This window comes from Leptodactylus fuscus, chromosome 3 (genome assembly GCF_031893055.1).
Source record: "Leptodactylus fuscus isolate aLepFus1 chromosome 3, aLepFus1.hap2, whole genome shotgun sequence".
NCBI classification, from domain to species: domain Eukaryota; kingdom Metazoa; phylum Chordata; class Amphibia; order Anura; family Leptodactylidae; genus Leptodactylus; species Leptodactylus fuscus.
Genome location: NC_134267.1, coordinates 165,134,009 through 165,149,139, shown reverse-complemented (window position 1 = coordinate 165,149,139; position 15,131 = coordinate 165,134,009). Strand labels below are relative to the sequence as shown.

The 15,131-nt window shown below is 41.7% G+C and overlaps 1 protein-coding gene across 1 annotated transcript in view; it reads right to left on the bottom strand.

The window, feature by feature from the left end:
- The window catches only part of PDCD10 (programmed cell death 10), a 30,499-nt gene that overhangs the window by 3,415 nt on the left and 11,953 nt on the right, over nt 1-15,131 (bottom strand). Inside the window, exons 3-7 of the mRNA XM_075268718.1 lie at nt 12,729-12,782; nt 5,032-5,149; nt 3,246-3,372; nt 1,453-1,531; nt 201-283 (exon numbers count right to left, since the gene is read on the bottom strand). Coding sequence (XP_075124819.1) covers nt 201-283; nt 1,453-1,531; nt 3,246-3,372; nt 5,032-5,149; nt 12,729-12,782 — 461 coding nt within the window. The remainder of the gene's footprint in view (nt 1-200; nt 284-1,452; nt 1,532-3,245; nt 3,373-5,031; nt 5,150-12,728; nt 12,783-15,131) is intronic.

The window sequence follows — 15,131 nt, the reverse complement described above, 5'->3', positions numbered from 1 at the left end:
TTTCTCTTATGAAAATGATGAAGTGCGATTTATTTTCTATTTTGCACTTTTATGAAATTGCACATCTGGGCATTGTGAGTTCCGTGAACTGCGGCCACTAGGGGGCTAAATCTGTATACGGCTCATCAATGCCTGAACGTCACAAGGTGGAAACAGTGTGTGTTTTTATATAAATTTTTTTAAAAAAAGAAAATACTTACTTTCCATCTTTAAAATAGGTTTTGAGAGTATCACTAAAACTTTTAGAGTATTTTACAAATTCTTTCTTTTGGTGCTCGAGTGCCTGTAAAAAAAAAAACAGAACGTCAGCAATACAAGACAAATATAATATGCAGTTGCTCACTGACACTTTGCTCTCACAAATGTAAACCATTTCATATGTATAGTAAAACCAGAATTACAAAGATAAAGGTGCAACTATATGAATTGATTGAAGTTTCCTGCCATAGCTAAAACTAGACTGTGGTGCTTTTTCCCCCCCCTTTTTTAAAAAAAAAAAAAAAAATGTATTAGACCCCATGTGTATGACACAATGTGTTTACGATGTACGCCAGTTTGAAATGGAATCCAGTTGGATGACACTCCAAATGCCATCTGAGTGTATTCGCGTCTAAGGGGGGCTTCCGATCAGTTCCGTGACAATGACACTGAGCAGGACAGGACCTGCTTTATCCTGCTCTAGGTCATCGAAGCAGATGAAGAGCCCCTACAGACGTGAATGCATCACAGAATGCATTCCGAAAACAATTGGAAGTCACTCCGAGAGTCAGCCAACTGCATGTCGCTGAAAACTTGTCCCCACATCAGATATACACATGGTCGTCTAAGGGCTCGTTCACACGGGGAAAGAGGGGGCAGATTTTGGCGCTGAATCCTCCTCAAAATCCGCCCCCTCACAATAGAGGTCTATGCAGACCGCAGCGTTCTTTTTTTTCTGCTAGCGGTTTGTTCCCGCTAGCGGAAAAAAGAAGTGAGCTGCCGTTTCTTTAGGCGGATTCCACAACTGATTCAGCCACAGCGTCCGCCTCGCGGCAGCACCCTCCATACTAGGTCCATTCATTTGGGCCTACTCCGGAGCGGGAAGCCGCAACAGGCGCATTTTGGTCCTATTCTGAAGCAGCGTCCCGCATCAAAATACGCCATCCCATGCCCCGTGTGCACTGGGCCCAAGACTGGGTTCACATGTTTTTACACTGCTCATGCATGCAAAGCAAACCAAAACCAAATACATGAGCAGTAAAAAGTGTTATGTGAACCTAGGCTTTGTTGCAATTTTACACAACATTTCTGTAGACATCCCCAGGTGTAAACACATTGGGGACTTGCAGCCAATTCCAAATATTTTCTCAACCATGGACATCTCCGAAAATAATAAGGTTAGAAAGAAGATGTGTTATATGAAAGAGAAGAATCATATTAAACTGAAGAGTTTGGCAAAATACAGAGACTTACCCTACGGTTCTGGTATTGATACTTTTTGAAAACATTGTTGACTGTGTCAAGAAGTTCCTTTATTGCGCTAGCAATGTCCCTGAAAGCAAAGTAGTGACATTTAATATGCAACATGCAAGGTCTCTACAGACAGAAATATATACACTGGATCTAACAGAACAGAAATAAATACTTCAAGTAATACGAAGTATGTAAAGGATATCTGCTTTCTAAAGTTTTCCAAGACCCTCGAAAAATGGTGTTAGTTCTGTTCACATAGGTGCTACAGAACCCCATTACATTATCTTTACAGAGAATTCTCATGTATTGTGCTTATACATGAAGATATCTTTACTATTGAATTAAATGGATGAAGTGTTCAGAATGGTAGGCATAACATATGCCTAATATGATGCTAGTGTGAACTATGCCTAATCTTTTGCCAATTACAAAAGAACTTGCAGATAAAAGCTTCTAGTTGTATAAATGTTTAATCAAAGCGGACTTCTGTCTGTCTGAGTGAAACTTGAAACTGGTCACACAGATCTGTGTGATAAATGGTGGCAACAGCCAAATTCTCAGTACCTCCATGCCATGATCGCTCAATCAAAGCACATATCAGGCACCAAAACTAACAGCCCAGGAATGGTGTAGGTTACAGAAAATAAAAATAAATCTAACTGATATGGGACACGTGGAGAAGCGGCTATTAAATATTGCAAAGAGCTGGACATGGCAGAGGTGGTGAAAGATCTTCTTTAAGTTACCCTAGGTTCAGGTTCTGAAAGGGACCTCCAGTTACTGTAGGAAACTACTACAAAGGAGGCGTTCACACTAGTGTCTGCTGTCCGCCCAGGGGTTTCCGTCATAATGCATGCCCGACTGTGTCCATGCAAAGAAAAGAACAAAAAAAAACCCCAAAACAAACACGGTTTCCCCGCAGAAAGGCTGCATACGAACACCTGGCGGATTGCTTTGAAGAGGATCTTCCATCACTTGGGGTACATGAGGTTTTATATGCCGCTAGAAAGCCGACAGTGCGCCGAATTCAGCGCACTGTCGGCTTTCTAGCGGTATATAAAACCGCATGTGCCCCAAATGATGAAAGGTCCTGTTTAAAGACGTCAGTTATCTATTCTGGGGATTAGGATGGAAACCCCTGGGTGGACAAACAGACACTAGTGTGAATGCCCCCCAAAATGTATTATATGGCACTAACTCAAGTGAATGAGCCTCTGTAATACTAAGGAGAAAGACACTTATGAGCTCCCACTCTGGCTGCCAAGTACTTCCCTCTGACATCCACATGCCCAAAAGGGTCATTCAAAGGGGTTATGTTAGGGAGGCAACCCTTTTACTGTATAAACATATATATGTCATGTCAATAAAGAGTTTTCTTTAGCTCACAGGGATCTATTCAAGCCCAGTCAACTATGCTCTTCAGTACAACTGTATTAGGGAGCCTTCACATGGAGTAAACGCGCGTGTATTTTTTTCAAAATACACGTGTAAAAATAAGACTCCCATTGACTTCAATGATATTTTTTACACGTGTATTTTGCAAAAATACACACGCGTTTACTCCATGTGAAGGCTCCCTAACACATATAAAAAAAAAAAAAAAAAAAAAAAAAAAACCTCACACGTATGCACAAACAATTGCCCAAGGCAAGCAAATAGTTCTGCCAAAAGCTGTCAATTTAGACATAGCGAAACAGAAAATGCCAAAATATACACACACGATTTTCAGAACTGTAAAAAGTGCTATTTGTTGGGAAAGCAAGGCAAAAGTCATAAGCCGACAGAGCACTCACTTGATTGTCTGAAGGAACCTCACTCTATCATTGATTTCATCAGGTATTTTGCCAAGGATCTGTTTAAGTGCCCGTGCTTTCTCATTCAGTTCTTTGAACTCCGATTCAGGCCTTTCAATCATATATTCTAAGTGCAATAGAAAAGCAGAGAGAACATTTGACTTGTAGTGTAACGTCTTCATTCACATCATAACAGCGTTTGTTCTCCAGTAACAGAATAAAACCTGTTGACACTGCCATCGAGAGAACCCACAAGGACACTCATACTCCCCAATTGGCTGAATCACATTCACTTGCGATCAATTGAACTTTATCAGCTACAAGTTCCTGCTACTTGCCAATCCTCAAAACTCACTAGGGGAGGTCTACTAGGGCGACTGTCAAATTCTGGCCTAACAGATGTATTTCAGGTGCTAAATGATGCTTATTTTATATGGCATAGGCTTTTTTTCTGACTGGTTCAACAAGGGCTTAAGACGTGATAATGTACTCCATAATTGGGACAGAATTTGGATTTAAACTTGTGGCGTAAAGTAAGCAAACTAATAGATGGCATAAACTCAATTTTGTACGCTTTCACGGATTCCTCAATAGACTAAAGTCTATAAGGGATACGTAAAAATGATTCCCCTCAAATGCGGAACATCTGTGAAAAAGATGGACAGTGTTTTTCACAACTATTTCTTTCCCACGGTCATGTGAATGTAGCTTAACTAGCAGGGTCCCGGATTTTGTGCGGTTTTGTAGCAATTTTTCATCTACTTAATAAAGAATTGCATTGTAAAAGCTAGCACAGATGGCCTTGTAGTGCTGGAGTTCTAGGTACGAGTCCAGCCAAGGACAAAACCTGCAAGGAGTATGTTCTCCCCAGGTGTGAGAGTGAAAACTGGAGTACCTAAAGACTGATGGGGAATTTAGATTGTGAGCCTTACATGGAATCGGGACCGATCAAGTCAGTAAAGCCCTGTGGAATATAAAAGTAAGCAAAATAAATAAGAACTTCTCCAAGTACTGTCATTCAGCTATTGTCAGATCTGCTGTAGGATGTCTGCAACAAATATCTGACAGTGGACTCCTAAGCGGCAAAATAAAATCGAAAAACTGATTTCTTTCTTTTTGCCTGCAGCTTTCAGTCGTGATTCTTAGGTGTCTGGCTCTGCTTTTTCATTGCAAAGGCTAAAAACTGTGTGTGTGTCTTTGTGTGTGTGTGTGTGGGGGGGGGGGGACCCAGCAATAATTTACACTGTGGATGTCAAGGACACACAACGTGTCAGACATTTTGCACTGTGGGTCTGTTTCTGCAGTTTGTGAATGTGGATTTGTTTAAACCACATTCACTACATTAATACTGAGCTTCGTAGTGGGTTAGCTGGTGGTTACTGCAAATCCTTGGCCTAAAGCAGCGGCGTGCTGTGAATTAAAAGCACGAACTGCACACGGGGAACAAGGGAACGTCCCCGTGCGCCACCCATGTTTCCGCAGCATCTTTCATTAAATAGATAGGAGCCACAGAAGCACAGGCCGCAAATAGGACCTGTCCTAAATGATGTGGCCCGGACTGTTGGCCCTCAAATGGGGCCTTAGGCTTAGTTCAGACATGTGCCACATCAGTTTTGAGATGTGGCTTTTGGCTGTGCTTTTTTTCCCTCAGGGAATGTGGCCAAGCAATAATTGCTTATGTTACATACATGTGGGATTCCATGCAGTAATTGCTGAAGTAATACAATATGGCAGGCTGGACACATTCATGTTACATAGCTGTGCAAGCACTTGACATTGCACTCACCTTCCACATCATCAGCTGCCATACGTAGAAGAGATTCTGTAAAGTTTACTTCCACACTCTTCTTTTCGAGGATTTTTGTTATAATATCTTGTGTGAGTCCTGGATTCTCTTTTTCTGCCTGAAACACAGTACAAAGAATAAAACTTATACTATATAGCACATCACAAGACTTTTTTCTATGTAGAACTGTTCAAGCTTTAGCAAAATAGTGCAGGGGCCTGTAAATTTCTTGGAATATGAACAGGTACTACACCAGTCTCCCTTCCTAGCTCTTGTTTAATTCTTCACCATTATGAGATCTCATCTCTATGGTAAAAGGCTACTTAAACCGAATAAACACATAGGCACGTTAATGTGACAGGCAGAGAGCCCTGTATATTCCTAGAAGTCACCTCTACTGACCTGTCCATTTTAGTAAATAATGATATTCCTTATGGCAATAATATTTTGTAATATGTTGTATTCTTGTATTATTGCATTATCTCTTCTGCTGTAACACACTGAATTTCCTCATGGTGGGACTATTAAAGGATTATCTTATCTTTATATATTTAGATATTTGCCTTATACCGTTTCTCCGTTATTCCTCCTCAAAAAGTATGAATAAATTGACAACTAAATGTCCCTGACAGCATCTAGTTATTTAGGGACATACTCTTTGGACAAGAGAATGGTAATACTCAGTTGTAAATTTATTAATAACATTTCTGGAAGGCATAACAGGACCAGCACAACAGTCTATTTTCATTCTTTTTGTACTTTGAGACCCCCCATTCCCTCCCAATTCCTAGGTTCACAATACAAATTACACAATATATGTATAATGCATAGCTAGAATATGTGGTGGCAGACAATGGGGCCGGTTCATGAAGACTAGCGTTATCAACTCCAGTTTTCATAGTCCCAACATCAGCAAAACGTGTACCACATATGACCAGGCGCACCCTCCGCCAGGCCATGCTCATAGCTGGCATACATTTCCTGCATCATTTACATCAGATTTCTGGCAGAAGTTATAATAAATTAGCTGCATGCCCCCTTCTAAGGAAAGTGGCGAGGATGATACAAAACACAAAAAGCAGCAATTTTTTGTGGCAATTTTTTTTTCTTTTTTCGATTTTATGCCTTGTCCACGAGAAAACTGGTATACAAGGCATAACACTGTGCTTCACAATGCTGAAACACATCCCACTGTTCTCAGTTGGGCCAGCCGAGAGAAGAGGGGAGAATTTCATGCTAACAATTCAGAGTAAGTAAGGAGCTGGTGGCCACTTTACAAAAACAAAAGGAACCTGGAATTGGAGTAAACAGACCAAAAAGTTTAGGTGTAAAATATTTTTAAGGAGTTTTCCCATGAACATGACCGTATTTAAATTTGTAGACAACTAAGTAATTTTTTTGCAAATATAAGCAATCATAATTTGTAGAACTTTAAAAATTTTCTCTAGCCATCTTCGCAGGGACAGTCTAGTATGCAAATCAGTTGCCAACAGATGTGCCCATGAATGCCAGAACTTTTTATGATATTACACTTGTTACAAACTCAGTCATCTGGACATCTTCTCATGCATGTATTGTCCACGTCTAAGTTATAGTTTATGCCAGTGTATGGTGTAATTCATAGCAAGTCTGACGTGTCACAAGAGGCCACCCCCAATCTCACAGATCTGCATGCCAAAAGACAAAAACAGCCAGGCACCAAAATGTATGGGTCACATCATACCTTGTACAACAACAACTGGCATATAACATACAGTGTTGGCCAAAAGTATTGGCACCCCTGCAATTCTGTCAGATAATACCGTATTTTCCGGACTATAAGGCGCACATAAAATACTCCGATTTCCTCAGAAATCGAAAGTGCGCCTTATAGTCCGGTGCGCCTTATATAAGGCTTGAAGCGGCGGCACGCGAGGAGTTAATCGGCGGCCGCCGGCAAAGTCTCCATGCCGCTTCCATACATTGCAATGGGAGCGCGCTATTCAAATAGTATTCGTTCATCTCTAACTATTTGAATAGCGCGCTCTCATTGTAATGTATGGAAGCGGCTTGCAGACTTTGCCGGCGGCCGCTGCTTAAAGAGATTCTACTAGAGATGAGCGAGTACTGTTCGGATCAGCCAATCCGAACAGTACTCACTCAACTCTAGATTCTACCATAAAAAGAACTTCTTCCCCCTAACCACGTCGGAATAGCCTTAAAAGACTATTCGTCTCTTACCTTTCCCATAGCCAGCGCCGCCTTCTCCCTGAGCTGTGTTCGCGCCTTCCGTGTCGTCTTCTTTGGGCCTCATGGATGACGCATGCGCAGTCGGCTCTGGCTGCGAGAGCCTGTTAGAGCCGACTGCGCATGCGTCATCCATGAGGCCCAAAGAAGACAGAGACGGAGCTGCGGAAGAAGGCGGCGCTGGCTATGGTAAAAAGGTAAGAGACGAATAGTCTTTTAAGGCTATTCCGACGTGATCAAGAAGGAAGTTCTTTTAAAGGTAGAATCCCTTTAACTCCTCGTGTGCCGAGCGCTTCCATTCATTTCAATGGAAGCGTGCCATTGAAATGAATAGAAGCGGCTGGCACGCGGGGGGTTAAGCGGCAGCCGGCAAAGTCTGCCGGCCGCCACTTTCAATCATATAAGGCGCACCTTATAGTCCGCAAAATACGGTACTCATTTTCTTCCAGAAAATGATTGCAATCACAAATTCTTTGGTATTATCTTCATTTATTTTGTCTTCAATGGAAAATCACAAAAAGAATTGTCAAAAAGCCAAATTGGATATAATTCCACACCAAGCATAAAAAAGGGGGTGGACAAAAGAATGGGCACTGTTTGAAAAATCATGTGATGATTCTCTAATTTGTGTAATTAACACCACCTGTTACTTACCTAAGGCACCTAACAGGTGGTGGCAATAACTAAATCACACTTGCAGCCAGTTGAAATGGATTAAAGTTGACTCAACCTCTGTCCTGTGTCCTTGTGTGTACCACATTGAGCATGGAGAAAAGAAAGAAGACCAAAGAACTGTCTGAAGACTTGAGAAGCAAAATTGTGAGGAAGCATGAGCAATCTCAAGGCTACAAGTCCATCTCCAAAGACCTAAATGTTCCTGTGTCTACCGTGCGCAGTGTCATCAAGAAATTTAAAGCCCATGGCACTGTGGCTAACCTCCCTAGATGTGGACGGAAAAAAAAAAATTGACGAGAGATTTCAACGCAAGATTATGCGGATGGTGGATAAAGAACCTCGCCTAACATCCAAACAAGTTCAAGCTCCCTTGCAGTCTGAGGGTACAACAGTGTTAACCCGTACTATCCGCCAGCATCTGAATGAAAAGGGACTGTATAGTAGGATACCCAGGAAGACCCCACTTCTTACCCAGAGACATAAAAATGCCAGGCTGGAGTTTGCCAAAATTACCTGAGAAAGCTAAAAACGTTTTGGAAGAATGTTCTCTGGTCAGATGAGACAAAAGTGGAGCTCTTTGGGAAAAGGCATCAACATAGAGTTTACAGGAAAAAAAAAAAAAAAAAGTCCTTCAAAGAAAAGAACACAGTCCCTACAGCCAAACATGGCGGACGTTCCCTGATGTTTTGGGGTTGCTTTGCTGCCTCTGGCACTGGACTGCTTGACCGTGTGTCATGGCATTATGAAGTCTGAAGACTACCAACAAATTTTGCAGCATAATGTAGGGCCCAGTGTGAGAAAGCTGGGTCTCCCTCAGAGGTCATGGGTCTTCCAGCAGGACAATGACCCAAAACACACTTCAAAATGCACTAGAAAATGGTTTGAGAGAAAACACTGGAGACTTCTAAAGTGGCCAACAATGAGTCCAGACCTGAATCCCATAGAACACCTGTGGAGAGATCTCTTGATGGCAGTTTGGAGAAGGCCCCCTTCACATCTCAGGGACCTGGAGCAGTTTGCCAAAGAAGAATGGTCTAAAATTCCAGCAGAGCATTGTAAGAAACTCATTGATGGTTACCGGAAGCGGTTGTGCGCAGTTATTTTGTCTAAAGGTTGTGCTACCAAGTATTAGGCTGAGGGTGCCAATACTTTTGTCCGGCCCGTTTTTGGAGTTTTGTGTAAAATGATCAATGTTACTTTTTTTTTTTTCTCATTCTCTTTTGTGGTTTTTCATTGCAAGCAAAATAAATGAAGATATTAATACCAAAGAGTTTGTGCTTGCAATCATTTTCTGGAAGACAACGAGTATTATCTGACAGAATTGCAGGGGTGCCAATACTTTTGGCCAACACTGTATGCTAAATCCCCCTCTTTGTTTAGTGGGAATCCCCCCCTCCTCTGACTTGAGTGGACAGAGATAGATAGTTAAAAGTCTCAGCAACATCCCCCTATTGATTTTGTATTACGGAATAAAGTGAAGATTACTTAATATTTATCCTGCGCCTATCTAGATGCTAACCTTATGATCCGCTGTTATACACGGTTATCCTTCATGGAAAACCATGGCAAGGTTTCCTGGTTCTAAAATAAGGCCGCAGCGTCTGCCTACCCTCTGCTTAATGATTTGTTTACAGCAAAATTTATCACAATCGTCACGGTTTTATTAGGGAAGTTGCTAGAAGTGTGGAGTGGGGTCAGTAACACTAACAGATTAATAACAGTGTGATTCATTACATCTGCCAGCTTTAGAAAAACACTTAATCTGCCACATCTAAGACACAGTGCGGGTCACCTTGGCATACAAACAGAGGTGGATCTGCCCTTTGGGTGGCATGGGAATAGTTTAATTACATTTGCATTTTGTCAGTCTGATTAAAGTTCTCACATGGGAGGCTGAGAAAAGTTTGAGGAATGACTTTTTTTTTGTACAATCCTAGGCTTAAAAGTAAGTTGTGCTGTTTCAAGTATCATATTGTACGTGCAACCAGTAGAAGTGTAAAGACTAGATAATGGGTAGAATTATAAAAGGGGCAGTATGTGCCATTAGGCCCCGTTCACACGGTACACAGGATAGCGTACTTTGGTCCTGATTTTGACGCGGGAAGCCGCGTCAGAATAGGACCAAAATGCGCCTGCCGCGTCTTTCCGCTGCGGATTAGGCCCAAACGAATGGGCCTAGTCTGGAGGGTGCTGCCACGAGGCGGACACCGCGGCTGTATCAGCCATTGAATCTGCCTGAAGAAATAGCAGCTCACTTCTTTTTTTCCCCCCATGAGCGGGAACATACCGCTCATGGAAAAAAGGAAGCTAGCGGTCTGCATAGACCTTTAGGCTAAGGCCCCACGGGCCGTAAACGAAGTGATAAAGCGCTGCGGGAAGAACCGCTGCGTGATCGCATTGCTGTTCTTTCTGCAGCGCTTTGAAGAGAAAGTTCACGGAGCTTTCCTCTGCGGACTTTCTCTTAACATTATATCTAGGGGAAAGCCCCAGGCGTTTCCGTATATATAATTGACATGCTGCTATTTGCAAAGCCATAACGGCTTTGCAAATTGCAGCGTGTCTGCGCTGCGATCTTTTCCGCAAAGTGGAGATGGGATTTGCATGAATCCAATCCACTTTGCCTGCACTATACAACGTCGCGATTTTTCCTGCAGCTCCTCCGGATTTTGAGGAGGATTCAGTGCCAAAATCCGCCCCCTCTTGACCCATGTGAACGAGCCCTTAAAGGGCCCATGTACATAATCATATCTATATTTGTAGATAATTAAAAACCATTTTTGCAAATATAAGTAATTAAAAATTCTGCAGAGTTTTAAAGATTTTCTCTAACTTTCTTAGTGGTGAGAGTCTGTTGTCTTGATCGGTTGCCATGGTTACGACCACCAATGAAGAAACTTTCTATGGTCTGGGACTTGTCAGGACCCAGCTATGATTTTCTTATTGTAGCCAGGTTATCAGGCAGGGACACTACATGTATCAGAAGATATCCTGGCTACAATAAGGAAATCATGGCTGATTTTCTGACCTAAGAAAGTTTCTGCATTGGTGGTCGGATCCATAAGCAACCGATCAAGAGAACAGACTGTCACCACTAAGAAAGTTAGAGAAACTCTTTAAAACTCTGCAGAATTTTTAATTACTTACATTTGCAAAAATGTTTAACTTTTAATCATCTACAAATTAAAAAATAATTATGTGGATGGGAATACCCCTTTAAGTCAGTGGATCATTACTACATATAAACCAAACTCCTGTTCGAGCCAATCCAGTGTCATGAATGGGTTCTATTAGGGTACATTTAAACATTGGATAAGTCCCATGACATGCAATGACAACTCAATTCCATTTCAATGGGAGCAGAGCTGTAGTAACATTATAATGTATGGAACCATCAATATGGAGGCTGGGTGTCAGCACGCCACTGATCCAATATTGGAAAACAAAATAAAAATGAATACCCCTTTAAAGCATTTACAAAACGTACTGCGATACATCTATGACGTACTGTAGGTGAACTAGTGATTGTATATCACCTCTGAATGAAGCCTTTTAGTGGGTAGGAGACACAAAGAGGGATAAAGACATGTATAAAAGAAAGCTTTAGGCTGAAGCCCCATGTTATGAAAACACAGCGCTTTTCCCTCTGCGGAACCACTGCTGCAAAAATTGCTGTGTTTTACAGTACCTGCAAAGTGAATGTGATTCTGGTTAATTCAGTCTACACATTGCAGAAAAATAACCAGTGGTAAGGCTGAGTTTTCAAAAACACCAATGTTTTTGAAAATCGTAGCATGTCAATTATTCCTGCGGAAATGCATACCTTTTTCCTATAGGTATGATATGGGCATAAAATCCACAGAGAAAAATGCAGCGAAAACACAAATGTGATTCCGGAGCATTTTAGTACTTGGGGCCTTAGTCTGACCGAGGCTTTTGGACATTCATACTGACACCAACTCACCTTGATAGAGTAGGTTCCAATCTAAGAGACTGTATGGAGCCCACAAGACCTACCTAATCTCTTCTAAATTCTGGTAGTTTCCACCTCCTCCTTATTTATAGAGCTCTGTGTCATGCCAGTAACCTGATTATTTCCAGAGTTGCTCTTTTGGTAACTGTTGAAGGTCCATGCTGTGATTGTAACATCACCAATTCCTGCCTTCCCATAGTACCATACAATTTCCCCATCTTGTTACATGTTTTATATTAGCCAATCCTGATCCTTCTTACATGCAAGTCTTGTATCCAAGTTGGCAGCGCTTCATTAAAAAGAAGGCTTTTTCCTTCCGTAGCCTAGTAGTATTTCAGCAGTACGCACAGAGGCATGAATGAAGAGATGTATATAGGAAGACAGGTAAGCGGACCCTGACACAGGTTGATAAAAGGAGCTACAGCTAGGAAATGAACTATAATTGGAAAGCCTCAGAAGAGTGTGCTAGAAGGAGAACACACACAATGGGGCAAATTTATTAAGAGTGGCGTCCAATATGCCAGTCTTAATAAACAACCAATTGGTGCAGAGAACTTTATAAAAGTCTGCTCTTCCTGCACCAGCAAACGGTTATACGTTATAATAAATCTTTCAGGACAAAGCATCTGTCCCGCCCCTACCTCCTTTTCTGCCCCCAAATTCGCACAAAGGGCCTTGAGGCACACGTTTGGAGCAAGAAAGGGCCTTGCACCAAACATTCCCCTCTACAGCATTCCTCTGTGCCAGTTTTCTGGCATAGAGGGAAAGATTAATTCACCCCAATACATGCTTTATAGATGAGTATATGGAGGACAAGTTTCCTTACCTTTATAAAAGCTGCCCGAAGGGTCTGAGCTGCTGAAAGGTTTACATGCTCTAACTGTGTGGGGGAAAGAAGAAAAAAGAAAAATAGTTAATGCATTAGTTGCTTTTACAGCATTTAATATCCTACTTTACATATACATTAATACATTATATACTTCAGATCCCAGTGTAACATTATGGGCAACACCTGACTTGCCTCACATTTTACTAGAGAACATAAAATGTATTTCCCCCCCAAATGAAAAGGTGTACATGAAGCTTTGACATTGTAAAAGTCCAAAGTGATACGTAGTAGTTACTAGTAATATTTTATGGGTGATATGACTATATTCCTTTTTCTTTTGGAAAGCCAAGGTAACCAAAACACATCCATTTGTTGGACATCAACCACAGAAATTGGTTAACCATCCGTAATCAGAGTTCTCTCCATTCCCAGCCACTTCAGGCGGGTGTCCGCTGCATCCGCTGCTTATAGAGCAGGCACCATGCCATCTCTGCAGACATCTGCCCTTGGTGCTAAGGGGTAAAGAGGAATATATCATTTCTTCCCCAAACAAAGTGATCATCTAGTGCTCAGATATTCTGAGCAAATCTTTCCTGCAATCATTTACTGCATTGCAGCTCAGAAAGGTGAAGAAGAGATTTCCAGGGTTAGCAGACCAATAAAATGTCTCTATATCTGCAGAGCTTGCATTGCCTTTGCCATAATACATTGTGCTATATGGTAAGTATGCAGTGTCACGTAGAGAGTGCTGCACCACAAGACTTATAGCAAACGAACAAGCACAAAATAAAATATCCGTGCGCTGAATTTTGCAGCATCTGCATATTTTGGTGTCTAAGCAGAAAACAATCCGCCAAAAGCAATGTGTCTAAATGATTTCCTATTGGAGAGTGTTCCGTACAGATGCACAAGCATTACCGAGCAGTCTGTTTACCAGCTGTCCCAAAAATAATACAATGGCCATTTCGGAAGCCAAAGCTCAGATTGATTCAAGTTGGAGACACTGCACAAATTGAAGCTATAATTTTACACGCAGCCTTTTGTCCTCATACACTCCCACGGTACTCATAAATCAAATTTATCACATCACAGGAACCCATAAAAAAGGAAAGCAAAAGCAAAGCAGAATTATCCGAATAATGCAGGGGTAAAAAGAAAGTTGGTTTATTTTGCTTTTAATTCCAGTACAGATCATAAGAAAAGATTGTGGCTCTTGGTTTATAGGAGTGGAAACATTTGTATAGTGCTTAAACCCTTGCAGATTACACGGCTCTGCTAGACGGGCCCTGCTAGAACACGGAAAAATTTATCTCCTCTACAAATGGCCTTTATCTCAGGATGATAGGATATAGGGAGAAAAGCGCAGCTCTTATCAGGTAATTGATCATTTTACTTACGCCATTTAAAAGATGGTTTCCACTTACCAGCCGTTCCACCCGGTCTTACTTTCTACACTACAACTGCCATACAAAGTTTCTATATATACATACCCGGAAATGGTCAATGCAGATAAAGAAAATACATTATTCAACAGTATGTTAACACCTTAACAACTGTCCAAAAGTCAGTACGTTTATTACTACTGTAATAAACATACTACTGTAAGAACATGGCTGAACAGCCCATCATTTAGGGAGAAGCACCTTGCACCGCTTCTAATCTCTGGATCAGTTTATACTAAAATTAATGACTGTGTACACATTGAATTAATATTGATCATGACATGCTATTATGAGATCAGGGAAAGAAGATCTTTATAATTATAACCCATCCTTCATATAGGACATGAATATAACATCAGTGGGATTTGACACTCCTGCTGATCAGCTAAATGAAGTAGCACCATTCTTAGTCCATTTTCAGCATCCGTGAGGTCATGTCCACCAGTCACATGCTTTTTACTGCAGCTTAGGCCTCGTTCACATCTGCGTTTGTATTCTGTCCAGGGGAGTCCACATGAGGACCCCCCCTCCAAACAGAATACCGAATGCAACTGCAAGCGGTGTGCCAGTGAAAGCACACGGACCCCATAGACTATAATGGGGTCCGTGTGCTTGCCGCCAGATCTCTTCAGCGATCATGAGGACAGGAAAGTAGTTCACAATCTACTTTCCTGTCTGCATGATTCGTGTGGGCAGCGCGTGGCAAGCACACAGACGCCATTATAGTCAATGGGGTCTGTGTGCTTTTACTGCACAGCACTTGCAATTGTGTTTAGTATTCCGTTCGGGGTCCCCATGTGGACTTCCCCGGACAGAATACCAACGCAGATGTGAACCAAGCATTACTGAATGGGAGTGGGCTGCAATACAATACACATGTACAACACAGTGCCCAGTATGCACTGTACAAGTTTGAAATGCTCGCCCACATGCTGCCACCTTCCAGAAGCTTATCAGT